Source organism: Pleurodeles waltl, chromosome 3_1, assembly GCF_031143425.1.
Source record: "Pleurodeles waltl isolate 20211129_DDA chromosome 3_1, aPleWal1.hap1.20221129, whole genome shotgun sequence".
NCBI classification, from domain to species: Eukaryota; Metazoa; Chordata; class Amphibia; order Caudata; family Salamandridae; genus Pleurodeles; species Pleurodeles waltl.
In genome coordinates, this window is record NC_090440.1 from 833340077 (window position 1) to 833367842 (window position 27766).

The window sequence follows — 27766 nt, forward strand, 5'->3', positions numbered from 1 at the left end:
GCGTCAAAAAATGGGGCAAGTCAGGCTGAGGCAAAATTATCGCCTCAACCCGATTTGCGCCATTTTTTTTTTACGCCCAGACGCCATTAACATGACTCCTGTCTTAGCAAAGACAGGAGTCATGCCCCCTTGCCCAATGGCCATGCCCAGGGGACTTTTGTCCCCTGGGCATGGTCATTGGGCATAGTGGCATGTAGGGGGGCACAAATCAGGCCCCCCTATGCCACAAAAAAACAAAAAAATATAATACTTACCAGCACTCACCTTAATGTCCCTGGGATGGGTCCCTCCATCCTTGGGCGTCCTCCTGGGGTGGGCAAGGGTGGCAGGGGGTGTCCCTGGGGGCATGGGAGGGCACCTCTGGGCTCCTGAGCAGGCGTTAAAAAATTACGCTAACGCGGCTAGACGTCATTTTTTTTGACCCGCCCACTCCTGGGCGTCATTTTTGCCCGGGAGTGTAAATACGACGCACATGCCTCGGAGTCATTTTTTAGACGGGAACGCCTACCTTGCATATCATTAACGCAAGGTAGGTGTCCAAGCTAAAAAATGACGCAAACTCCATGAACTTTGGCGCTAGACGCGTCTAACGCCAAAGTATAAATATGGAGTTTGTTTTGCGTCGAATTTGTGTTAAAAAAAACGACGCAAATCCGGCGCAAACAGAGTATAAATATGGCCCTTAATTACTGCTGGATTCTGACCTTCATGCACCAGGTTTATGGCGCAGGAATCACATCACTCCTATCTGACGTTTACTTCACGGTAAACATCCTTTTTTACGACTTTTTTATTACGAAAGTCGTGGTTAACGAAAGCGTAACAACGCTTTTTTTAACCACGACTTCGTATTTTTGTGCCTTAACTACGTATGTTCTGAACAACGAACATGCGTGGTTAAGGTACAAAGAAGGGAGTTGGTGAAGGTAAGTGGTGGGTTTAGGTTTTGGGGTGGGGTTGGGGGGGGTGGGGCGTTTTTGGTTTTGGGGAGGGGTGGGGAGTCAGGGGGTTTTAGGTTTTGGGGTGGGGTTGGGGGGGTGGGGTGTTTTTGGTTTTGGGGAGGGGGTGGGGGGTTAGGGGGTTTTAGGTTTTGGGGTGGGGTTGGAGGGGTGGGGCATTTTTGGGAGGGGGTTAGGGGGTTTTAGGTTTTGGGGTGGGGTTGGGGGGGTGGGGCGTTTTTGGTTTTGGGGTGGGGTTGGGGGGGTGGGGCGTTTTTGGTTTTGGGGAGTGGGTGGGGGTCAGGGTGTTTTAGGTTTTAGGGTGGGGTTGGGGGGTGGGGCGTTTTTGGTTTTGGGGAGTGGGTGGGGGGTCAGGGGGTTTTAGGTTTTGGGGTGGGGTGGGGGGGTGGGGCGTTTTTGGTTTTGGGGAGTGGGTGGGGGGTCGGGGTTTTAGGATTTGGGGTGGGGTTGGGGGGGTGGGGTGAGGGATGTAGGGTGAATGGTGCCTATTGCTAAGGATTTGATCAGGAATGCCTTTACAACGAAATATCGTTGTTAAGGCATTCGTGGTAAAATCATTAGTAGTAAGGACGAGGTCGGTGTTCCGACCTCGTTGTTAAGGTTAGTAGTTGTTTTTAATTCGGTGTTCCGTCATATAATCTTACTTCACAGTTACTCCACAGTCGGCCCACCAGCCATTTATAAGGGGGAGGAATCACACCTCTCCTATCCTACATTTACTCTACAGTCGGCCCATTAATCACCTATACAGATAAAAGAAACTTGCAGGGTTCACAAAGCCATTTACTGAAAAACAACAAAATTGCTAGTAACGATAATGCAAATATTGTGATTATTTTGAAGCTACTAAAGAAACCCATTCCAAACTTCTTCCGTTTATTTTTGATCCCTTGCTCCCTCTGATCAGACACAACTAATAATATTTCTTCAAGAAACAGCTGGAATCCCATCTCTCTTCAATGGCCTCAGGCAACCTAACAAAGGCTACTGCGCATTTAGGCCCACCCATTCCAATTTACAAGCATCGAATATCTATTTAACCTACACAAAGCCTACCACACTATGCAAAACCTACCACTTATCATAAATGATAGGAATAAATGTCACTGTATCCTTGTAGCCAAATTTATTAAACCATTTGCTAAAACTCTGTCCAGTGTTGTGACACCGCCCACAGGGTAATAGTCTTATGTAAATATAACATATGCACAAATTCTGGTCACTGCCAGAGCCACGCTATAAATCTCTTCTGTGCTGTTTTTTACTATGTTCGTTTATTTACTCGAGTTGTTGGGCTCCAATAACCCATTTCTTTAACGTAGACGCATTTCATTTCAGCGTGTCTCTGAATATGCTGAAAATCTGCCACTGCCTGGTCCATGAGGACTAATTTTGAACACCCTTACTCTAGGCTAGCAATCTGCTGCGTGGCTGTAACCTGGGTTTCACAGATCACAATCACGGAATGAAGGGTCTCTCTGCGAGCTTTTAAGGAGACATTGGATCTTGGTTGCTGAATGCTTAATGATGGAGACTCTAAGCTGTGGCTAAAAGTGTGGATAAATTGCGTAAATCTATGCACTTGCGACAAGTGAGGTTGATACTGCCATGGCTCAGTCTTTCATTCTTCCTAGCCTCATGAACAAATTGTGTAATATATTCAACGTTATTGTCTGGTGCTAGAAAAAAATCTCTGTGCTATATTTTTTTAACTGTAAATCTTGAGCGCTGGAAGGCCATTGCTGACAACACGCACTTCAACTGAACGGGACAATCGCGCTAGTCCTCCCCCGCTTTTAAAAGCATCTCCATTTGGTTTAATATCAGCAGCGCGCGTGCAGTACGTGTACTTACAGCGATCGTTACCACAGTGCGATCATCAAACGCAGTCATCACCACCTTCTGCAAAATATTTTCCTTCAGAAATAAACAGAAAAAATACACATCCTTAACAGCTTGAAAGAACTGGATTGGTGTTATATTTGTATGTCTTGCATATATAGGACAGTTTATGGAGCGGCTGGGGTGTTAACGACTTTACAAAAACACAACTGGGAGCCTGCCAACAGATTACTGATACTGTAACTTGGCAACCGAAGCTAAATTGGGACACCCTGGAAACAGACGAAGTGCTTTTGTACCTCTGAGTAAGTAATAGCAGAGGCTACCGAATGGAACACAGAACCCATTACGAGAACAAGTGTTGGGAAAGTGATAAAGGCCATAGGTCTGGCCTTAATAAGCTAATGTGATAATATGTTTTATTCCAACCATATGCCATACAATGACAATAAAATATTTAATTCTGTAAATGTGGTGACCAAATGCTTAAAATGAAAATGTTGAATTTAAAAAACATGGATCATCAAAGAATAGTTTCAATACAAAAGTACAAGTGCTTCCTAGAGGAAAGTGCAAGTACAACAGCCATAGAAACGAATTTTAGTTTCAATGCATATCACAGGAAAATATTATTCGTACTGGTGCAAAAGGAAAGTTAGGTTACTATTGGCTTTGAATTACTGCATCCCGAAGACAGAGTTTAAAAACACAAGGACAAACAAAATTATACGGAATGGAAAAAGCCTAAAACATTTCACCTACCAGCCCTTGCACTCAAGTACAATTCTTTTTAGGGGGCTGTGCATAAGTGAGCATGCAAAATGCCATCACTCACAGTTTAAGGGAGCCAATGGCTAAAGTAGGATGACCCAATGCAACATGCTGTATGCTGTGTTGGATGGAAGAAAAATGTGAATGATAGTTGAATGGCTCTTGGTGGATACTCTGCACATGGAAAGATTGGCCTGTCCTATCTTTTTATGTGCTGAGCTCTTGCCCCGACTGGTGTTTCTCTGTAGTCATAAAATTACTTTTGGTAAAATTAAACTGGCTGTTTATGAATACCCAAAAAATTGTAAACTTACACAAAAACGTATGTTTACCTTTGTGAATCGGGCACTTTGTCTTTATATTTGAATGTGCATTTTATTTAATATTATTTTGATTAGATGAGGCTGGTGAGACTGTCAGATCTGAACTTTCTGTCACAACCTCATTCAAAATAGAAAATAAGAAACTCTAGGGGAAAAACACAGTTGCTCTGGGAACTTTCTAAGTTTTGTGTCTGAAAAAAATGCAAATAGCACAAAATTTCTATTTTTACTCATTTTGCATTAATTATTGCAGCATATGTTTCCTGTTTAGTTCTTGCATTTGTCTGAAGTAATTCTTGATTGAGAACAATTTATGCACGGCGGTAAATCAGCACTAGTAGTAACGAATTTGCGAATATAATTTGTATCCATGTTAGCACTATTTTTGGGCTCTAGGTGTTACTGAAGGACGAAAAAGGAATTTCTGCATTTGGATGATGTTATAAGACCGGCAAACATGAACATTTATTTTCCTTTTCCAAACCTGTTGATGCAATGACACCTTTTGCCACCCAGGGTCTATCATTCTTTTAAATTGAAATACAGCACAATGATAACTGTTTCATTCCATGTGCATATGAACATGAACAGCAAGTTACAAATGATGTGTCTAGAGGGCTCTCCTCCATAGGAGCAGTATAGAATGTGCCTCACATACTGGGGCATTGTCACTTCCTAATGTTTAAGGCCTTCATTATGACTTCAGCGGTCTGAGGACCGCCAAAGCTGCGGTTTCGGTTGGACCACTGCACTTCTGGCAGTCCGACTGGCAGATTACGACCCTGGCGATCGGACCGCCATCACCTCCAGGATCATGGGTCCCAACAGGGTGGCAGCGGTTGGAGTTCTGGTCAGCTACAATAGTAGGGCACTCTTTGTGCGACAGCTTTGGCCTCAGCTCCTTGAGGCGCCCAGGCCAATGCCGCTGCACTGTTTCCACTGGGCTGACTGGCGGAAACCTCCTAGCCAGTCAGCCCAGCGGAAACACTGTAATAGGGCAAGGGGGAGACCGCCAGCTTCACAGTGGTCTCCTCCCTATGGGGTTGGCGGCCAGCAGTCAGCCCGCCAGCCTCATAATCAGGGTCTAAGTCTTCCATGATAGTGGTTGTGGAGAACCTACCTTTTCAGCGTGGTCACTGCAGATTTTTCGCCTTTTGCATTCGAACTCTGTGTACTTCATCCCTGTTAACCAGTTGTAAAGTGCCTGCGCACTCCTTTTAAACCTGGTCGAATTGGCATCCTCCTACTCTGGCCATGATTACAAGTTTAGGCATTATTTATCGCACCTGATAAGTAATCCCTTAGGGTACGTTATTTATTGAGTGCAATAAATAACACCTATTACTAGTTGCTGGAGAATAATTTGTGGATTCTGGTGTTTAACACAGCAAAATCAGCATGCTACAGTACATATCGTATGATTTTAGCCTGCTAAATTTCTGCAGGTTTGACCTGCCAAAGTTTAACTACAGTTCATGTATTTAATGCATGCGATAATAGTGGGATGTGTTAAATACTTACCAACTCGTAATTCCTACCTGTGCATAAACAGGGGTTTACACACCTCTTGAAGGTAAACGCCCCTTGTGGGTTGTAGCACCTACTGCGCTATCCACTTAATAATCCAATTTCTTACAGCCATCATTTATTTTCCAACCACCTTTGACCTCCTAGTCCCAGCCTCCACTTTTGTTTTTTCCTATTTTCTTTGACACTCTCCCTTTCCACACTGAGATTTGAAGTGCTTGTTAGCATTACTCATAGCTGAAATCAGTTATACGTTTTCACCACTTGTTGGGTTGAACTAAAGTAGCTGTCACTCGGTTGCAATCTAGGAAGGTGTTTTTGCCAGTTCGTTATTAAATAATTTAAACATAATTTGTTACTAAAGTGTTAGGCTACGGGGAAAACATGGGCTGATGCAGAGATGCGTGCTGAGTGGAAGGCAATGAGGACTATTTATTTTCCGTAATTTTTATATCGTTTGTTTGCAAACAAACCACAAGGATATACCTCACTCCTTTCCCTCAAATCGTGTACAATATTGGGATGACAGCAGCCTGACGCACTCTCGTGATTATTAGACGTTCGTCCTTACGCAGGAGAAGGTCGCAGTATCAGAAGGCACGCGGAATGCTTATGACGCACGCGCCTCCCCCACGGTGCACTCAGAATCTTTTTTAAATATGCTAGGCGCGGATCGCTTAACAGTGAACTCACAGTAGCCATGTCTATCGAAGCAGTCGCCTCATCCATGATCAGAATGCTGGTTTTCCGCACGAATGCCCTTGCTAGGCAGAACAGCTGTCTTTGCCCCAGGCTGAAGTTTTCTCCACCTTCTGTGACAATGGCATCTGGGGAAAAAGCGGAAACGTTTAGTACTGCTTTCTATCATCGTCTTTTCAGTAGCATACCAAAGCTGTATTCCTTCCTTGCTACATTATCATACTGTGTAATTCTACAATATACAGCAGTTGCACTTAGTAGGCAGTAACACAATGAGATCGCTAATGTAAGACTTAATGTTTATCTCTCCTGACACATGAATGATTTTTTAAAAATTATTTTTTCCCTAAATATCTATATTTCGAAGATTCAAAACTGTAACTCCAATTTTTCATACAGCTTAGAAACGATTAAAATTGCAGTTTTCGGCGCTACATGGATCAAGTTACCAGTTTTTTAATATGCTGGCTGTTATAATCATTGTTCTTTTTACGCGATAGCAGTAGGAGTAAATAAAAGTGGTTTGCTTTTTGCACTGCTTTCCATATATGTATTTTTTTCCCCAACATATACCTACTAGAGTGGTAAACCTTTTACATTTTTCCATAGATGTTGCCTACGTGTTTTTTATTTATAAATGCTGTAATTTTTTTAAGTTTGAACACAGCTGAAGGCAATATGGTGTTTTACACCTGAAAGACAAGTGTTCAAGTGATACAGTAAAATATACACACAAACAGTTACGGCACCATTGAAAATATTGAATAATGGGCCAGGAGTGCTAAGGGGTTTTGCTGTTGCAGACCCCACGATTTACAAATTTCTAGGGTTTGAAGCTGCAAAATCCCTTTTTATGGGCGAGCGCAAATCCCTCCGTCCCATTCTGCACTCTGTCTTTGGGCTTTCAACCATGCCCATGTCACGTCAGTCACTTTCATTGGTTCGTGGGCTTGCCTTTTAAAATCCGCTTGCTTTCATTTGTGAAAGGCATGCATACGTCATGCCTTTTCCGGTGTTTAGCCCACCTACACAGCACCAGTAAACTACTAAAAACAAACGAGGCTCGATGTTTTCAGCATGGTGTCCGGACTACTTTATCTGTTTATTTTCCACGCAGAGCGATCGTGCTGCATTTTACATAGTGTGATCGCGCTGCGTTTTTTTCTTTACAACGCTAATAGCTCTAACTCCAGCAAATGCAAGACCCGTTGCATTGAAAATGCTTCTTTATTTTTATGATGAGGGTTGAGGGACTGTTGAGGACGTATACATAATCAACAGCGATTAGCTTATATGGACTAATCGGTGAGCAGCTAAAAGGTGATTAGCAGATATTTAGATATTGGCAAGTACTGTGTATTCTTATTCATAGAATGTGTGTGTGTGTGTATATATCTTGCTCCTCCTCCGTAGATAAAGTATCATATGGAAGACGATTTCCGAGTGAGATCAGCTGAGATTGAAGTGATTTTGAATGAAGGCTACTGAGGATACATGCAGGTTATTGTCTCTTCAGATTGAAAGGAGAATGTGGCTCAAGTCATTAAACAGGAAATTAAAGCCAGATATAATGTGAAGTAACTAAAAGGGGACCCTCTGACCCAATTCATTTATAAGGATCGTAAACATGTAGAAATTAAAGTATGAGAGTGAACAATTAAATAGTGCAATACTAAGGGTGAACCCGAAGCTTAATTGATAGTCGCTGGGGCCAGTTTGATGAATTTGCAAGTACCGGGAGTAGTATGCTCTTCAACACTATAGTGACAGGAGGGCATTATGGATGATAGGAAAGTCTGTTTGGACCAATCAACTGAATAAATATATATATATATAAGACAGTAGGTGTATGTCTCAATGAACGAGAAGATTTTGAGCAGCATATGTATGGATGCCTTTAGGAAAATCAGAAATGGAAGAATGCTTTCCTTTCTCTTTTGTAAGATGGAGTTGGAACTTTTATTGCCTATATGGTGCATGTGGATAGATTGACGCCAACATTGTGTTTTAATTTTGTACTTTCAGCCCTGAAGAAGCTGTATCTTTTGCCGTAAAACACGTGTTGGCTGGCTGGAGTTTTTGGATATTGTTTAAATGCTTTGCCTGATGTTTGGGGCAGATTATTTTTAAGGCGCCTTGTCTGAAATGGAGAATTTCTTGGTGTATACTGGCGCTGGGTTTAAATGTTATTGTTTCCATGTCCAGTTGCCTTTTGCAACACCTTCAGCTGGTCCTGGCTTTTTGGAATACAACATTTTGTTTGTTGGGATTTTCCTGCTGTCAATTTGAAAAGTGAAATTAAAAGTCCCAGAATTCAATGTCTACTTGGACATAAAGCCAATACTGGCTGAAGGTGCCACACGTGACATGGGCTCGATTGACTGCTGTCACTGGCACAAATAATGTTTGTGTCATGCGTAATTGCACTGAAACTAGTTTGATTGTGTTTATAAAATAAGCTACTAAAATATACCATAAATTGGTTTAACAGATTGCAGGAACTGCATGGCTTTGAATGATTGTATGCCTTAGAAGTCCTTTTACTTTTTAATGTGTATCCTAAACATGATTGGGATTTCAAAATGCAGACGTGTAAGTTTTCACAGGGGGATTAGGAAATAAAAAGTCTGGGGTCGAGTGGTTCTTCTGTTTCTGTGTTTCCAGGACATATTTGTGTCAAAATATCTGTGACATAGACATTTTCGAATTTATTCAGTGGCTAATGTCTGCCCCTTTGTAAAGGAATGTTCATAATATTACGTTTAGCATACCTAGTGCTTAATTTGAGCTTATTGTCACTTATTTTTGAGGGCCGGCGCTTATTCTTCTGCCTCAAACATTTATTGTGGGCAAAAGACACACATGGGAAAGACGGAGGAAGAGAAAAACGGAAAAGCGTCACAAAGGTAGAAAGCAGAAAGCTGCCAGAATGACCTGAAGGGGCAGGGAGTGGTTTTAAATGGATTGAAGAGGCCTGAGATAGCTTCAGGATTACGCTGCCTCAATATTCTGTGCTCGCACATTTAAATGCAGCAACCACGTGTTTAAGAGGAGGGCTTTGAGCACCGACACATCTTTATTTACAAATTAAGCACTGAACATACCATTAAAATGTATTACGTTGCAGACTGGCAGCTGCTATTGTTTTCCAAGAATTACCCCCCAAAATTAAAGATTTGTTTTCTTGAGAACTGCACTAGAGACAAATGGGACCAAGATGTGCATTGCCTTAAGTATCTCCATGTTTTATTAATATGCATGTTGACACAGTTAGATATTAGAAATGACACTTCGTTATGCTCCTGCTTTTGGTCTTCATTTTTTCACTTCAAATTGCTGTCGTCTTGCACTTTGAAGTCATGGCATGACCACATTCATCCTAGAAGCAGAACTTTAGAATTATTAGGTTGATTGTAAGCATACGGCCTCTTGTATACTTCTGTGGGCTTAAAGCCGTTTCATTTGTTCGTTTCAGTGTCATTTAAAAATCCTTGCTTGCTAGTGGTCACTCATGCCTCTTTGTCCCTCCTTTTTAGGTTGAGCGTGCAAACTTCCGACCTGTTGTGATCTATTCTGTGGGCTTTAATCATGTGATGGTGGTTTAAGTTAGGATGCTAAATGGCAACATTTGAATTTTTTGCTGCAGATAGAGGAAGAGGGTATATGGAAGTGCTTTTGCTATATGCAGGGCCACTGGATTTATACGGCAGGAAAAGACAAAATTATGAGGCAGGGGTGACCAATTTATGTGGAAGAAAAGTCCAGTATGAATTTACAATGCCTATAGCTCTAACTCAAGCAAATGCGAGACCTGTTGCATTGCAAATGTTTGTTCATTGTGAACCCCTTTCCGTATCACAAAATTGAGTTTGTGGCCCATACTAAATCGCAATTTGAAAGGGACATGTACAGTAGCGTAACAAAACTTGAGGGGCCCTCCCTGCAAAGTACCTTGAGGGGGCCACCTCGCTCTGGACCCAACCAAGGGCCTGTCGCCCATGCACAGTGTACTGTGCTGAGGGGGCCCACTGGAGCATGGGCCCCCTGCAGTGCGGGGGCTGTGAGGGCCTTTGTTATGCCACTGGGCATGTAAGGGGTATTCCTTCGAAGCTGTGACTTGATCTGATATGCTAGCAATGGTTTGCAACTGCAATTCTGGCTGCAAGCATTTGATTAGTTATCAACTCCAAAGCTAGGCTAATAACCAGAGACATACAAAAGGCTTTGCAAAACTTTGTATGTTTTTTATTGCCACTGGCTCGGAGCAGGTTTTAACGAGTGCAAGGGCTGATATGGCTGAATCAGAAACCCGTCCCTATCCTTCGGCACTGCTCGGCTAACAGATATAAAGTAACTTCTACTTTTCTTCATTAACTGGGTCAGGAAAATGCCAGCTTCCCTTGAAAGAGTAGTGATTAATATCGTCTACACTGTCCCCTGCTGCTTTTGTACCAGAAAACAAAGCGGCTGTCTTTATCTATAGCACAGTTAAACCAGCCTCACAGGTTAAGCAAGAATTGAATTTTGCTTAGACTTCAGCCTCACCAAAAGCCCACTGTTCCCGGTAGGACTGGAGATTCACAGGGCACGAAGGTTTACACCCTTTGCTAGGCCCGGAAGGGAGGGTTAAACTTCAGACCGAATGTTAATCTTTGAAACACTTTTGTCTCCAATTTTGAAGCTACTAAGAAGACCAGTAGGTAGAGATTTTTTGGAACAAACCCCACTCCTGACCTCCTTTCGTCAGCAGCTTGGTTCAGGAGACAGGAGCAGGGGACAGGGTCTTTTTTTAACATCACTTGGGATTTTAGTTTGCGTGAACGAGCTGTTAATGATTGCGTAGCTACCCAAATGCTCTGTCTTCTTCATGGCAGCCACTTTTACACACTGATGGTTTAGACTTTCATAAAATATTTTCTGAATCTGCTTTTGTTACTGAGTATAGTGTGATGCTCTTGTTTTACTATGTCCTTGTATGGCCTATGGTAGGGTTACTTTTTTGACTGTTCTTGTTTCAAGTCCTCATTGTTACTATGGAGTGGTAATAGTAGTTGTAATAATAATAATAATAACAATAATAATATTAATGTTGGTACTCAGTTTCTGTAGGATGGAAGGCAGGGTCATCCTTACGAGGATTTTAAGTCATGACCTACTGATCACCGCTTTGAATTCTAGACCAGGTTTTAATGCAAGCTCGTATGTTAATCACTGGTAAAATACGATTTACCACCTCCCAGATGATACAGAAATGTTCTGCAAGAGAGGAGTATGCAGAATCTGGTTTTAGTAATAAGTCGTTTTTGTTTTCATAAATTGTATTTCTACACGCTTTCCGCACTATGCCACAAACTATTTGTGATCTGGTCCACTTATGTTTACCCACTATGAAGACAATGCTACAATTTAGATTTTTAGACACAAAGAACAGGTGTGAGTCATTTCTGAGATCGTCTGGTCTTTTTATCTTTCCTAGACCTACGAGGAGCCAAGTATTTGAAAGAACATTCAATCTTTATATAACCTGAGGCTTACTTCAGATCAATGGCAGATTCCTGTATTTGGTTTTAATAACAGTAATAATAGTAATGCTATAAAAATGTTGATTTTAGCCGAGGTATTCATCAGACAAAGCCTACACAACATGTAACTCCACAACGTTCCAATGACACTGCAGCTTATTGAGGACTCTTGCACACATGCAAATCATGAACTATAGTTATCTGTCTTTTAAACCCCTCAAATATTTTATTTTAGACTATAAACCTGCTCCTTTGCTAGAACTTCATACGCCGTCTGGATCTGCCCATATATGATTATTAAACTTTGACTTACCAATGTATGTGTGTGGGGGCTTTGCATCTGCCCTCATACATTAATAAGGGCTTAAAATTGAAATATATGTACATGGGTTTAATTCTGGCCTCAAATTTATTAGTAAGATGCAATAGGATATTGATTAATTAAGCACAAGCCAATGACCCCAATGCGTATCCTCTTGCTAGGGAGACAGAATCCCAAGAAACTATGTCAGGAGGAAGAAAGCTAAGTTTTAAGAGCTTTACATACATTTAGAAGATTATGTATTGGTCAAATTTCCATGTGGGGTTGAGGGCAGCTTGCTAGAGTTTTGATGCACAAAATGAGATTCCATCCCACATGATGCTAGAATGTGCTCTATGAATGTTCTATGAATCGAGGGAAGAACCATAAAATTTCATAGGCTAAATAAGCAGAGAGAATTAGTCCAAGATACACCTATGGGTGGCATAATTTCACCCAGGGGTATTGCAACTCAAAGAGAGAGCCTCAGAAATTATTTGAACCTCTAAGTGGACAATGACTTCATATACTGTAGGTATAACATAGAAACTGAAACAAAAAAACAGATCAAGTGGGCATGCATAGGACATCAATATTAAATAGTGCCGAGGTAGTGGAAGAATCATAAGGCACAGCACATTTAAATCTCTTAAGACCAGAGAGTCAGTGGTGAGCTTATAGAAATGTTACCCACCATTGTAATTCTCCACTTAATGTAGACTTTCAGGATGCCGCTGGACACCTCACTAAGGCCCATATTTATACTTTTTTAGCGCTGCATTTGCGCCACTTTTTGACGCAAAAGCGGCTCAAACTTACAAAATACAATTGTATTTTGAAAGTTTGCGCCACTTTTCCGTCAAAAAATGACGCAAATGCGGTGCTAAAAAAGTATAAATATGGGCCTAAAGGTCCTTGAGAAGACCCAAAAAATAAGGCAGCCTTACTGCACTGTCAATCACCATATAAAGATCAGCAAAGGTCACTGGCAGTGCCGATTCAGTGCCCTGTTCTGTGCAATATCTCAAGCATGCTAGGTTTAATAGAGAACAATTCTTTAAAACCTGGATTAGAACTTTTTTTGACAGCACTGTAATCTTTAACATTATTGGGAACAATGAAATGAGGGAATAGATTTATATACCTCTGCTATCAGTTGAGTTTTTTTAGTGGTGGGTGGAGGTAACCGATCTGCTTTCACAACCCAGGAACTAATCAGGATTCCAGAGTTTGTTTATAAATATCACCAAGAATGGCAGACACTGTTTCCAATATTACCTTTAGAATTTTAAGGGGACAAGGACTGTGTGTTGAGCCAGAGTGGATGGCTATAATTGTATCTGTAGTCTACTGATAAAGATCAAAGAAAAGGATGTGAGAGAAGCACAAGAAGAGTGGGTGGGGGTACCAACTGTTGGAGTAGGGGAACCAGTAGGATATCATCAACCTGGTTGAATGTTTTTGGGACAAAAATGTCCCCTGCATCTGCATGATGTACAGCCACATCCCCTGTCCTGAGTGCCCAAACCACATACATATGATCCAGTATTTTTGATTTTCGATTATGCCACATTCTGATACTATGTTTGTGCGTTATCCTAGGCCTGCTCTTTTGACAATGTTAGGTACTCGACCTAGTCCTGAACTGTATGGGGAGCCCCAAGTGCACTCTCATAGTGACAGGGGACTACCGTCCCTGTTGGGGGGCTCATGCGTGGAGCCTGGTGGTGGCAGTGTGTCATGGTTGAATTAGAGTGACACACCTTTATCAGTGAGAAATGAATGTATGCATACAGCCCCATTCAAATAAAGTTCCACTGCCCAAGATGATCCCAGAATCCTGAATGCAATGTCCCATGCATTGTGTGTGCCAGATGTGAAAGTGTGCCATGCGCCACAGATACAGGCCAGCTGGTTCCATTTTGGAAGCCCACAGCCTGGGCCAGAGTGTGGGAAAGAGGAAAGATTGCCTTCTCCAGACAGCACATGTGCATCACTGCCATGTCCTAGATAGGAGGGGAAGCATCAGAAGATGTGGTGAGGAAAGGGGAGTCAGGCTTTCCTTAGAAGTGCCAGGGCCCTTTCCGATACATGAGACTGTAAATGGCTCAGACTGCAGCTGCAATTAGGTAGATGGCAGGGTTTTGTTAAAGGATAAGGCCTGCAGTATTTGTTTTCAGGGAAAAGAGCCCTTTCAAGGTCCCAGATTCCTGCCTTTCTTCCAGATCTCTGTGAGGAGGGGTTGTACATAGCTAGGGAAGCTTGCACTCAACTCTTTGTGATTCTGTCCTGGGTACTACCTGGAGACCATACTGCTGAGCAGACCATCCTTGCAGACAGAGGACATGCTTGAAAGGTAGCCTGGTCAGGACACATGAAAGAAGAACCATCCCAAACTGGTACCAAAGAAGCAGACCTAGAATACACATTCTTCATTTGTGAGACTGGTATAAAATGGGAGCTCAAATCCCATTGTTGCTATTTTGTGTGCACTCTTTTGCCAAAGAGGGATACTCCGCAGAGTACTCAGGGGACTATCATGCAGTCAAGGGTTGGTATTGCACTGAGGGTCAATTCTCGGAAGGTGAGGAAACTCTGCCTGGAGTTCGCTATTAAGGAAGAATCACTGAACAGTCCTGGGGGGCCAAAATATCCTCCCTGTGAGCGAAGGAAGGACACAACAACCCTGCAGGAGGAGTGGATTTGTAATTGCTTCTAGTGTAGGGATTGTCCAACAGAGACTCATTGAGCAAGTGCCCTGAAGGGCTTGTAGTCTTTGTCAGATCTGGCAGTTTGACCATTGCCATTTATTTCTGTCATAGCTGCCAGGCACCTGGAGCGGTGTGCTGGAGTGGTCCTGGTGACCTGTGTGCCCAACAAGTGGACTGGGTCATTGCAGCACAGCCAAGTGTGTGATTGGATTGAAGCCAGACCGGAAGATTAAGTGAATTGAAAGGTGCCTTGGGGGTTACTGTGTGAATAATTGAGGAAATGTGTTTCAAAGACAGCACTTGGCAAGTGCTGTGCTGAAAATTGTTCACCTGGGGGGTGGGGGGTGTTACTGTCACACTCAAGCAGAGGTGGCTAGTACTCACTGGAATGTTAAAGTGAGCTGGGTTGTGACTCAAGTACCTATCAGAGCACCAGAATGAGCTGCGATCTGCAGCCTGCCACCCAGAAGAGAGCCCCCATCATAATCCTGTTTGCCAGTGAGATCCAGCTGCTGCAGAAGGACCAAAAACAGCCAGTGCTGATACTATGAATGTGATGAGAGACTGAATGCTTAGACTAGATTAAATAAGGGGGAGAACAATCTGCACCCTCCGATCTACCTCTAACGCTGAATCTCAGGGAGGACTCCAGAGACAGTGGGATTCATGAGGTGCAGGTGGAGAACTAGCTGGCAGAAGCTTTAAAGCACAAAGACTCTCTTCAGTGAACTGGCTATTCGTGCATTATTTATTGTATAGTGGAATACTATGTTTTCTGTGTAATATCGTACATGTCTTTCTACAAAGAGAAGCACTGGGTTAGACATGGATCTTATTGCACTGCTAATGGGATGTGGTATTGATTCTTGCACATGAGTAACCCCTGCAATAACATCCCCGAGAAGCCTGTAACTGTTCCCTCTCAATACCATTGAGAGTAAGTGCAGAAAGGGTTGTACTTCTGACAGTTTGCGGAGCTATAGTATGGAAAGATGCCTCAACCCTATAGTTGTAACCCAGGAATCCCTGCCTGTCTCATGGCTTCCTGAACAGGGTCTAACACATATTTACCCCAACAGGTTCGAAGAGTTTAGAGATGATAGTGAAGACATTCCAAAATGTTAGACACTGTATCAATGTATTTTCCATAGTATAAAGGTTGTACACATTTTGTATGTTTCTATAGCTTTTCCAAGTGTTAAGATGTTTAATTTTGGCCATTGGTTTGTCTTTGCTGTGCAATCCATGCTCTTAATTTTTCATATCTTCTTCAAAGGAGTCGAGTTCCAGGGTGTATTAGGAGGTTAAAGCTCATAATCCTAAAAGAGAAGATTACTTGAAGGGTGCTTACTCATTTTTAAGGTCTGACTTGACAGAGCAGATGTCACCAACAGTGTGTTAGTTGCAAAAGAATGAGTCCTGATGCAGAAAGCTCTGCTCACAAGTCCATGGCTGGCTCTAATAAATGTCAGCACTCTCAATACTAAGGCTGTGGACGTTTAAGTCCACCTGATGCCTCTTTAATTCACTACCAGATATGGGAAACAGTGCAGTTATTACCATGCAGTACCATTACCACAAAGTCATTACCACACATTGCCTGTCCAATGCATGCCTTTACCATGAATATACCTTTCCCCGGCATGCCTTCACAACAAATGTCTTTGTAAAGGCATGAATGATAAAGGCATATGCGTGGTAAAGGTTTTAAAGGTAAGTATTTTTGTAAATTTTTTGTAAAGGCATGATAATGGTGTATGCGTCGTAAAGGTTTTGCAGTAAAGTTACAGGTAAATATTTGATATATACAAATATACATATAAATATATAATATTCACTGAAAAAAATCAAATGTTACAGGGACGTTATAGTTAGGAAATAAAATTCTAAAAGACCATAGAAATTCACTTAAAAAACTAAAGGTTACTGGGATGTTATAGTTAGGCTCAAGTGTTCACATGTTAAAGTTAGAGTTATCTCAAGTAACGATAGCTCGTGCCCTAAAGTAACTATAACTTGTGCCCCTGTCATGAACAGTTTTTTCATCAAAAATGTCATGTGTGCCTTAATTTGTGGGATAATTAGCAGTGCATGGGGAGGGCCCGAGCTATAGTTACCTTAGGGCACAATACCCGTACCCACCTTAAAACCTAAAATTGCCTTTATCACACATAAACCCATACCCACCCTAAACCCTAAAAAAAACCTTACCACCCAATAATCCATACTCACCCTAAAACCCTTAAAATGCCCTTACCACCCAAAACCCAAACCCACCCTAAAATCTAAAAGCCACTTACCACTCAAAAACCCACACACACCCTAAAACCTCAAAATACCCTTACCAACCAAAAACCCATACCCACCTTAAACCCTAAAATCCCTTACCACCCAAAAACCTACACCCACCTGAAAACCTAAAAAAACCCTTACCTCCCAAAAAACATACCCACCTTAACACCCCCTTACCACTCGAAAAACCCATGCACACCTTAAAACATAAAAATGCCCTTACTACCCAGAAACCCATGCCCAACCTAAAAACTAAAAATGCCCTTACCACACAAAAACCCACACCTACTCTAAAACATAAAAGAGGCCTTTCCGCCCAAAAAAACATACCCACCCTAAAACCTAGAAACCCCTTACCACCCAAAAACCCAGGCGCACCCTAAAATGTAAAGTTACTCTTACAAAAACCTTACCTACCCTAAAACCTAAAAATTCCCTTACCACTCAAAACCCCGTACACACTAAGCCTAAAAATGCTCTCACCACACAAAAACCATACTCACCCTAAAACCTAAAAACACCCTTACCACCCAAAACCCCATGTCAACCCTAAAACCTAAAAATCCCCTAGCACCCAAAAGTCTACAACCCACCATAAAAACCTAAAATCGTTCTCAACACCCAAAAACTCATACCCACCCTAAAACCTAAAACTGCCCTTTCCACCCAAAAACCCATACCCACCTTAAAACCTAAAATGTTATTACCATCCAAAAGTTCATACCCACCCGAGAAACTAAAAATGCCTTCACCACCTGAAAACCCACACCTACTCTAAAACCTAAAAATGCCTTTACCACCAAAAAAACCATATCCACCCTAAATCCTAAATACCCCTTACCACCCAAAAGCCCATACACACACTGTAAAACCTAAAAATGCCCTTACCACCCAAAAACCCATACCCACCCTAAAACCTTAAACTGCCTTTGCCACCCAAAATCCCATACCAATCCTAAAACCTAAAAAATCCTCACTACCCAAAAACCCATACCCACCCTAAAATCTAAAAATGCCATTACCACCATAAAACCCATACCCACCTCGAGACTTAAAACTGCCCTTACCACCCAAAACCCATACCCACCCTAAACCCTAAAAATGACCATACCACCCACAGAACAGTACCCACCCTAAACTCTAAAACCCCAGTAGGTAGTTATAGCTATGACCATGTTTCCATAGAAAAAGTGTTTTTTGACTTGCCTATGTCTTTGGCACCGTTAGATTAAATTTGATGAAATTTTCCCAAAAAAGTGCCCCAGTAATTCTTGTTGCGCATGTAAAGATTCGGGATGATCTGTCAGGCAGGGGTCAGAAAAAAGTCAGCGTCCAAAAAGTTGCATTTCCCATATTCATTTCCATAGGACTTTCAACACAACTACAGCCCGAACCGCTGAACTGAATTAAATCAAATTTACCAGAAAGGTAGGTTTCGGTTTGCAGATTGCTTTGTTGCATACGTATTTGGTGTAAATCCATTCAATAGTTCTTTAGAAATTAAAAGGGCAATACATTTATATATCTAGGGCAGCGGATCCATCGCAACGTTTTTGCGGCAATCTCAGTGAATTCGCGAATGCATGCGCCAACAGGAATGTGATTGGCTGACCGCAACCTGACCAGAAAGTTTAGGTAATGGGACACAGTGCCCTGGGCTAAAAAAAAGAAAAAGAAAAGTGGCATAAGGAATCAGTCTGTGAGGTCGAAATTATGTCCTTAAAATATTTTATTCATGCTGTGCGATATTTGCGAATAGGTCACGGTGCTCAGCACGGCGCCCCATGTAACATCACGACAGATTGGGAATATCGGGGACACCAAAAAACATTCACAGAGTCATTCATACACTAATTCATTTACACATAGTAGCACTCAAACCTGCTCACAGACCCACTCAGACACTGATGCAACCACTCACAGACCCGCTCAGGCACTCATGCACCCATTCACAGACCTACTCAGACACTCACACACCCAATCATAGACCCACTAAGACCATCATGCACCCACTCAGAGACCCACTCAGACCCTGATGCATCCACTCAGACACTGACGCACCAGCTCACAGACATCCCAGACCCTCACGCACCCACTCACAGACCAACTCAGACACTCATGCCCCCCTCTCACAGACCCACTAAGACCCTCCGCTCCCACTCACAGACCGACATGCACCAACTCACATACTCACTCAGACCCTCAGCACCCACTCAGAGACCCACTCAGACACTGATGCACTCACTCATAGATCCACTCAGACACTGATGCATCCACTTGCAGACCCACTCAGATGTTACACATCCACTCACAGAAACACTCATACCCTCGTGCACCCACCCTCACACCCAGACACTCTCACACCTAGAGATATCCTCTCACACCTATTCTCACAGCCAGAGAGACAGACTACTTGGCTGTGCAAGGTGTGGGGTTGGGTGGTTATGGGGGTAGCCCGCAGGTCCACCCTTGCCATGCACGGGCAAATGCCGTGTGAGGTGTGGGGTTGAGTTGTTATCAGGGGATGGCTGCAGGCCCTGCGGCCAACCCACACCGTGTGCAGCAGTGGTTGGATTAATGTATAGTAATTAAAATTACTTTATGTTAAAAAAAAAAAAAATCCATTAAAAAGCCAGAGGTTACAGGGGCATTGCAGTTAGGTTCTGAATTTACTCGTACAAATTCAGAATTTATAGTTACCTTAGGGTGTGAATTATAATTACTTGAAATAACTCTAACTATAACTGCTGCAATTCTATCGTTTTGAACGACTAAATTCCGAACCAACTATAACATTCCTGTAACCTTTGTATTTTTCAGTGAATATATATATACATATGGGATATACTTAAAACTTTACCTTTTACTAGGCATATGCCTTTACCAACCATGCCCCATGCCTTTACAACAAAATGTTTGTGGTAAAGGCATGCATGGTAAAGACATATGAGTGGTTAACAGTTTCATTGTAAATGCATGCGTGGTAATGACCATGCGTTGTAGAGACCGTGTTGTAAAGGCATGCATGGTAAATGCATGCATGGTTCCGTCATACATCCCCAGACACTCTATACCCTTTTATCTCATTTTTGCTGATTCCTGGTTTCTCCATTTGTTTCAGTTTTTCTGTCTTTCTCCTTGTTTAGCATCTGTGTGTTTCTCCCTCCCTTGCTCTTGGTAATAATCTGATGAAGATAAATAAGTGCCAGTTCCCACGAGTGAGTACCGGTGGGCCCCACTGGCAACCATTGTCTCACACAAGCACTAGTTATTATTTGTGCTTCCACAAAAATGTTCCCGCCATACACTCACCTGTGATCATTGTTTATCTCTCCACCTGCATTAGTATGAGTTTTCACCTGGTATACACATGGTTTCGTAATACTATTAAAGCACCTCAAAACACTAGATATTTGCTTTTCACTGGCAGCAGCACAGATGAGAGGAGGGCCATCATGAACGTTATAATTCACAGTGTAATTTTGTGTTAGAGAGCCTAAGGCTGCAATAATCGACATGGATTTTTAGATCTGCCTTGACAGTACAACTGTCACATGAGCTTATGTGATCAACAAGAAAGCGTTTTCAAAGGCCTAATGAAAGAGAGGCTTAGGTTCCAACCACATGCTACTTTTCCTGAGTACAAGTTTAGATTGGGACAGATTTGAGTGCTTCCAATAAAAAGGCCGCTTGTATTACACTTTTTGGTGTGTGGCAAATTGTATATCTGATATAAAAGACCTGAGCTAGTTATGGTGGCAAGTCAATGATCATTGCTATAGGCCTGATTTATTTATAAGGAAAAAATATGATAAATGTACTGGCCTCATGTATTTATTGTTATTAAGTCAATAGGCATTTAAATGTGGATTGTCACAGATTACCGCTGTAGACAATGGTTTTGTTGTTGGTCTTCCAGTGTGACAAACTGTGGAGATAGAAGGTATACTCTGTGAGAATCCTTGTTAGGCCATTGTAAGCGAGACAGTATATTATTTGGCCCACTGTAATTCTGAAGACCTTTCTTATTTTATGTCTGTATCTGATGGTTCTGTCATCAAAAAACGTACGCTCAAAACTATATTCCTGAGTAGGTTATGGTGACAAGGTATATGCCTGTTTGGTGCACTGGAAACGTTAAGTCTGATGCCATAGGTCTGGCCTTCTTGTTATGAAATGTTATGACGAAGGGAGTTGACAAAGGCAGTTGGTCTAGTTTATTAATTATGACAAGCATATTTTAAGCCAGCAATCCTTTAACAGTTGGTTGTTATCATATTGTGTTACTGGCTATAGACAGGTATTTTGTTACATGTAATCTCACAGATTACCATAGTAGACAAGGGTTTTGGCACTGGCCACCCACTTTGAAAAATCCAGGGGTTGCAAATGTGATGATGCTTGTTAGGCACTGTTGAGAGCAGTTGTATATGAAAGCTATATTTTTCTACCTATTTGTAATTTTATAACTGTATGCACGCTGGTTGTCAGTTTATGTGCACTTGAATAAGCCGGTGTTGGGTAAAGTGTAAAGCCAATGTAAAAGAGTAAATACTTCATTGATTCATTGAGACATGTCATGCCAGATTTCATAGGTTTGATCTGTTCTGTAGGAAACTTCATGACAAAACCAGCCTGCTTGAAATACTTATTGTGAAAAGCATGTGTTAAAGACAATAGGCTTTTAAGGTTGGATTGTTATCACACTGCTAAAGCCTGTAGGTAGGTATATTGTTATATAAAATTTCGCAGATTAACGTAGTAGGCAAAGGTTTTGGTGCTGATGATTCACCTGAACAATGTGGAGTACACGATAAGCTCCACAATAATCTGTGCTAGGCCGTTTTAGGAGAGACATTATTTTGCTTCGTCAACTGTCATTTTCCACACATTTTTACTTTAATGACTGTCTGTCGAATGGTTACCATGTGGAAATCATATCCTCAGTACAATGGGTTTGAGTTGGTTATGGTGATAAACCAATGGTAAAGGTTATATGCCTGACATATTGATTTTGATAAGTATACGTTAAAGTCAATAGGCATTTAGGGGTGAATTGTTGTTACTCGTAAGCCTGCAGATAGGATTTTGTTACATGGAATCTCATAGATCCCTTTACTAGACAAGAGGGCTGGTGTTGGTTACATCCTTCTACAAACCACAAGTATGGAATATTTGCACTGTGAAAATCTTTGTTAAGCCCTGTTAGGAGATGTAGTATTTTGTTTTGCCAACTGTAATTGTGCATACATTTGAATATGACTGTACGACTAATGACTGCATTGTGGGAAAGCTGAAACTCAAATCAGTAGGCCTGATTTGGATATACTTGGAAGCCAGTGATAATACCTATAGGCTTGGTTGGCATGCAGTGAAATGTTATGCACAATGCCAAATGTTTGGCTTGTTTATTGTGAAAAGCTATTACAAAGGCAGCTGGCTTATTTATTGTAAAATATGTATTGTAAAAAGCATATGGTAAAGCCAATAAGACTACATATTATGTTACAGGCTGTAGAAATGTATGTGATTTGCGTGTATTCTCATAGCTTACCATAGTAGGCAAGAGGTTTGGTGTTTGTCACCCATTTTGACAAACAGTGGAAGCAGATTATCAGTTTGATAATTCTCAGTAGGCCCTATTTAGTGGGGATGAATTTTGTTTTCCCAACTGTAATTTTGTATATAGTTGTAGTTTCATAAATGAATGCCTGATGGTTGCCAGTTTATGCACACTTCAGTAGTTTGTTGTATAAAATGTCAAGTTATTGATAAAAGTAAGTGGCCCTTACTGGGAAAAGTTATGTCAGATTCCTTAGGTGTGATCTGCTTATAATAAAACGTTACGCCAAAACAATTAGGTCTCACATGCTTATTGTGAAAAAGCAATAGGTTTTTAAAAATGGGTTTATATTACACCTTACACAGGATTTTGTTACACCAAATATTGCTGATTACTGTGGTAGGCAAAGATTTTAATGTTGGTGACCTTCTTGACCAAACCATGGGGATGGACTGTTTTCCCTTCAGTCATTTTTATTAGGCTCCATCAGTATAATATATTGTGACCACTACCACTGTATTTTGTACATATTTGTAACTGTAGCCCAGTATACCTGATGGTTGCCTTAAGGAAAGGCTTATGAACTATTTCACTAGGGCTGAGAAGGTTAGAGAGATAAGCCAATGATGAAGTTTATAGGCCTAATTGTTTGTACTAAAAGGTTATGATAAAGGCAGTAGGCCTATCATATTGATCGCGAAAAGCAGATGTTAAAGTCAATAGATATTTAAGAGTATTACTCTGGATTAAATCCTACTATCCTAAATATTCTGTTACGTTGAATCTCACAGATTACTGTAGTAGGTAAGGGTTTTGGTGCGGGTTACTACGTCTGACAAACCATGCGCATAGATTTGTACTGTCAAAATCCTTGTTAGGCCCTGTTTGGAGAGATAGTATTTTGCTTTGCCAGATGTCATTTTATATAATATATGTATAGTACGTAATTTTATGACCGGATGCCTGATGGTTGCCCTGTGGGATAGCTTATGCTCAGTACAGGAGGCCTCAGTTGGTTATGGTGATAAGCTATTCATAACAGGTACAGGCCTGATCAGTTCATTAGGATAACATTTTTTTGTTGCTTAGGCTTTAATCTGCTTATTATGAAAAAGTATGACAAACACTTTAGGCATGACACATTGATTGGGAAAAGCACATGCTAAAGTAATTCTAGGCATGTCTTTATAACTATATGCCAGATTCTTATAATACAAAATTTATTAAATATTACATGCTTCCACATTTATAAATGTATTTCCATGTAGATACTCTGCTATGTTGTGCCATTAGTCTGTCTGAATGTCGTTTACACTTTGTTTTCATCCAAAACAGCAAACTGCATGGAATAACAGTTCAATACGCATCAGTCATTTGCTCTCCTGCCAGGTGAATGATAGCATTTTCAGATCACAAGTGTACATTCACCTGAAAATCAGTGGGCTTCAGTGTGAGGGTTGTTTTTTCTATCTTTTAGTTTTGAATGTTTCTCCTGTTATGGTTCCCCTTTCATTTCTTCTCCTCATTGTATATTAATGTTTCCTGAGAAGATACTACAGGTCTCCAAGCAGTGCTAATGGATTATATGCTTGTAGATCATTTTATCTGTAGCTCTCCACATCCCACTTGGCACTTGCTCCAAACCTGTAGACCAGTGATTCCCAAACTTTGTAGAACCATGACTCAAATTTTTAGAATGACAACTTTTGTGACCCACCTACCTTTAATGAATATGAGGCAGACATTGTTTTAATGTGATTAAAGCATCATGCTGTAGCACACTTTCATTTACAGACAGCACATTTTCAAATTGAAATGACCATTAAATTTGCACAGGCATACAATTTTACTGATAAAACTATACTGCACATAAATGATGTGTGGAAAATAGGTTTCAGTGAATATTCATAATTTGTGCATCAACAAGTAAATGTCTTGATTTATTTAATCCTTTTAAAATATTTGTGCCTGATTTAGATCTCAGTGGATGGGTTACTCCGTCACAAATGTGATGGATATCCTATCCGCTGTATTATGATCTTCATAAGATATAATGGGACTCTAGTAAGGTGGACAGAATATCTGTCACATTTGTGATAGAGTATTCCCCTCTGCCAAGATCTCAAATAAATTCTTTGTTTCTATCACACTTCAGAATTACTAAAATGTGCTTCATTTTGATTTTCACATATTTATATTTTGCTGTGTGTTGCAAAAACTAACATCCTACAGACTTTATGTTCTTACTCTCTGTACCCCACCAAGACTGTCACATAATTCAGTCTGACTACACATTGAGAGGAGTTTGTAAACAGCAATCCCCATGTTATGCCTATGTATTTGTGTTTGTGTGTGTTTTGTTCTGGTTGTGTCAGAGGGGGATTGTAGGAATAAGTCAGTGGATGGATGAATGGAAAGTCCAAGATTCAGTGACCGGATGCATGTATCATGACATATTGAGTGTTTAAACCCAACAAAAGTTACTTTAATTCATGAGCCAGACCTATTGACATTGCCAATGCTTGTACCTAGCTGTGATCCAGCTATTGCAAATGTAAGCATTCCAATTAAGGCTGGAACCTATAACTGGCATTTTCATCCTTTGAGATGAATCAAAATTTTCCAAAGCAACTTTGGTCCAATGGCATGTGGGGGTAGAAATATAGGCATTGACTACTGGGCGCATAACATCCAATTTCTTTACAAAAAGAAAGGTCTGCATTATGATCAGACTTAGGTAAAGGGATGAAGGGTTCCAAACTTTCTTCAAACATGGATGAATTAAATGCAAGAACAAAGGCCCAGATTTATGAAAAATTCATGTGATGCGCCTCAGCAACTAAAGTTGCTATGCTACGTTGAGTGAAAGGGAGAGACGAGAATAGTTCCATATCTACTAAGATATGGTGCTGTTTTCCTCTCTCCCTGCACTGGCACACTTTAGGCTGCCATGTGCCACGCACACACCAATTTGCCATAATGTAAAGGTGTGTGTGTTCTGTAAGGAATCATTTTTATACTGGAAGGCTAACCCTAACTATCTTTTATCACTTTTCCTGTTTTTTATGTGTGCTTTACAATGCAGAAAGCAAGCAAAGTAGAAAAAAACGAGGAGAAATTAAAAATATTGTCCTCATTATGCCTATGACTTTGGGGCAAATCCCTGTCTACGAATATTTTTAGGCAGTGTTTGAGACAAAACTCTTAGGTGATTACATGGGAATGCCCATATATCACCCAAGGAATGTCCCATTGATGCAAAGTAATGCAAAGCAGCTTATAGAGAAATTTTGGTTACACTGGGAAACTACCCAATGCAAGTCCTGATTTGTGTTGGATAGTAAATACCAGCTTAACATTTGTGTCAGCTTTGCATTATAAAAATACAGCAAACCCAGGGCAAAACGCTAGTTAATCTAGGCCACAGTCTGCAACAAGTGTAGAGCCTTTAGTCAAATGTTTGAGGTTGAAGGTGGGGTTCAAGAAATAGTGAAAACTCTGACTATATTTCAAATCCCATGTTACCATGAGATAAATACATGTATGCTGTGTTTGATTAGCTAACCCTCCTCCAATGTACGTTGACTTGCATGTTTTTCTTCTTTAGACATATATTTTGGTTTGTGTTTTCTATGATGCTGAGCGGAAGGCTGGTTTCAGGTAGCCCACATCAAATAGAACTCCAAGTTTCACTTCAGTAAAATCAAAGCAAAAAAATTATAGAACTATTAAAGACTTTAAGTGCAGTGACACTTGCATGGAAACAATAAATGTGTACTACCTAGACCCCCAGGAAGAACTTTGACAAGATGTTTAAGCTGTGCTATTTCTAAGGCTTCCCACAGCATGCTGTCTGTGCATTTCTTCTCCGGGTCCAAGTTGAACCTGTAACAAAATAAAGTTATTTAAAAGAGTCATAATACATATTTATATACATATGTATATTATTTTCTTATGAAAAATCAAGATTCAACCCAAGTAAGCCACAGCAGTTGAAAATGTTCCCGCCCTTATGGCAACTCTGAGGTGGTACTTGATGAGGATGACCAGAGGTATAATTTGGAGCAATTCTATTATGTAATTTCCCTCCCACTTTTAAATATTGCTGGGTTCTGATTCTTCATTTCTTTTAATGGATAATGTTAGAAGTGGAGGGTTGCCATGTGTAAGTGAAGATTGAAGTACCATAGGCACACAATAAGTTCAATGGATATCCATGTATTCTGCACAATAAGTATGCAAATATTTGTACGAGTGACAGAAAATTAGAGTTACTAGTTTTGGCTTTGTTTCATGAAAAGATTCTGCATTATTCATCAAGCTATCCTGCTTAAGCCTTTCCTCAGGTTCCTCTTTATTCTGTTCAGATTGATGGGTCCATTAAAAGTAGGAGGTCTTTTGTTTCTCTGGGGATCTGTTAGATTACAACTTGGGCATCCTTGCTACATCCTTTGCTGTTGAAGTGCACATTTGGGATCTTTACACTGCATAACATAGGACATTGCTAAGAACTACAACTTAAACAATAGCAAGAAAACAAAAATTGGTTCAATGTGTCTTTAAATTAAACAAATTTCCATCCTTCTTCTGCCTCTGAAACTGTGCACCAAGGGTAGTTATTAGATTGCTAAATGTTTTTGTACCACTGTGCTTCAGGTTGAAACGTGAAAAAATGAGTGGCATTAGGGTATGAATCCAGTGCTCCACATCCGCAAGACCTTCAATCACTTGACACAAGTAACTAGTCATGGCTCGCTTAACTGTGAAGGGGTGGGGTGGGTGCAGCACAAGGGGAGTTACCATTTAATAAAAAAGTAAATAAATAAAAAAGTACCTCCCCCGTTGCCTCCTCCTTTGCCGCGCCGCTTCCCCGTCGTTGCTGCAGACATGCACAGGCTCCCAGCCTGCCCTGTGGCCAATCCTGATGCTGCTCTGAGCAGGGTCAGGATTCGCTGGGAGTGCCCAGCCAGGGTGATCCCAGGCAGACTGGGAGCTTGTGCAGGTTCTCTCAAGCAGGCAACTGTGTTCCTGGGCTGGAGAGAGCCTCCAGCACATGTGTGTTTGGCTGGCCCAAGATGATTGGCCAAACACACATGCGCTCTGAGGGGAGTGCATACTGCACTCCCCTCAACTCGTCACCCCCCAGTTTATTATACCTTCGTGGTGAAAGGTTAGAAGGTTCTGCTGCTGGTGGGGGGGCAATGCTCCTCTGCCCTAATGGAGGAGCTGCCCCTGCAAGGAACACTCTTAAACTTT

The 27766-nt window shown here is 41.2% G+C and overlaps 1 protein-coding gene across 3 annotated transcripts in view; it reads right to left on the minus strand.

Moving 5' to 3' along the window:
* ABCC8 (ATP binding cassette subfamily C member 8) overlaps positions 1 to 27766 on the minus strand; it is an 848693-nt gene that overhangs the window by 4713 nt on the left and 816214 nt on the right. For all 3 annotated transcript variants that reach the window (XM_069223742.1, XM_069223743.1, XM_069223745.1), the window contains 3 exons: positions 26292 to 26395; positions 6116 to 6249; positions 2814 to 2876 (listed from right to left, as the gene is read on the minus strand). In XM_069223742.1, coding sequence (XP_069079843.1) covers positions 2814 to 2876; positions 6116 to 6249; positions 26292 to 26395 — 301 coding nt within the window. The remainder of the gene's footprint in view (positions 1 to 2813; positions 2877 to 6115; positions 6250 to 26291; positions 26396 to 27766) is intronic.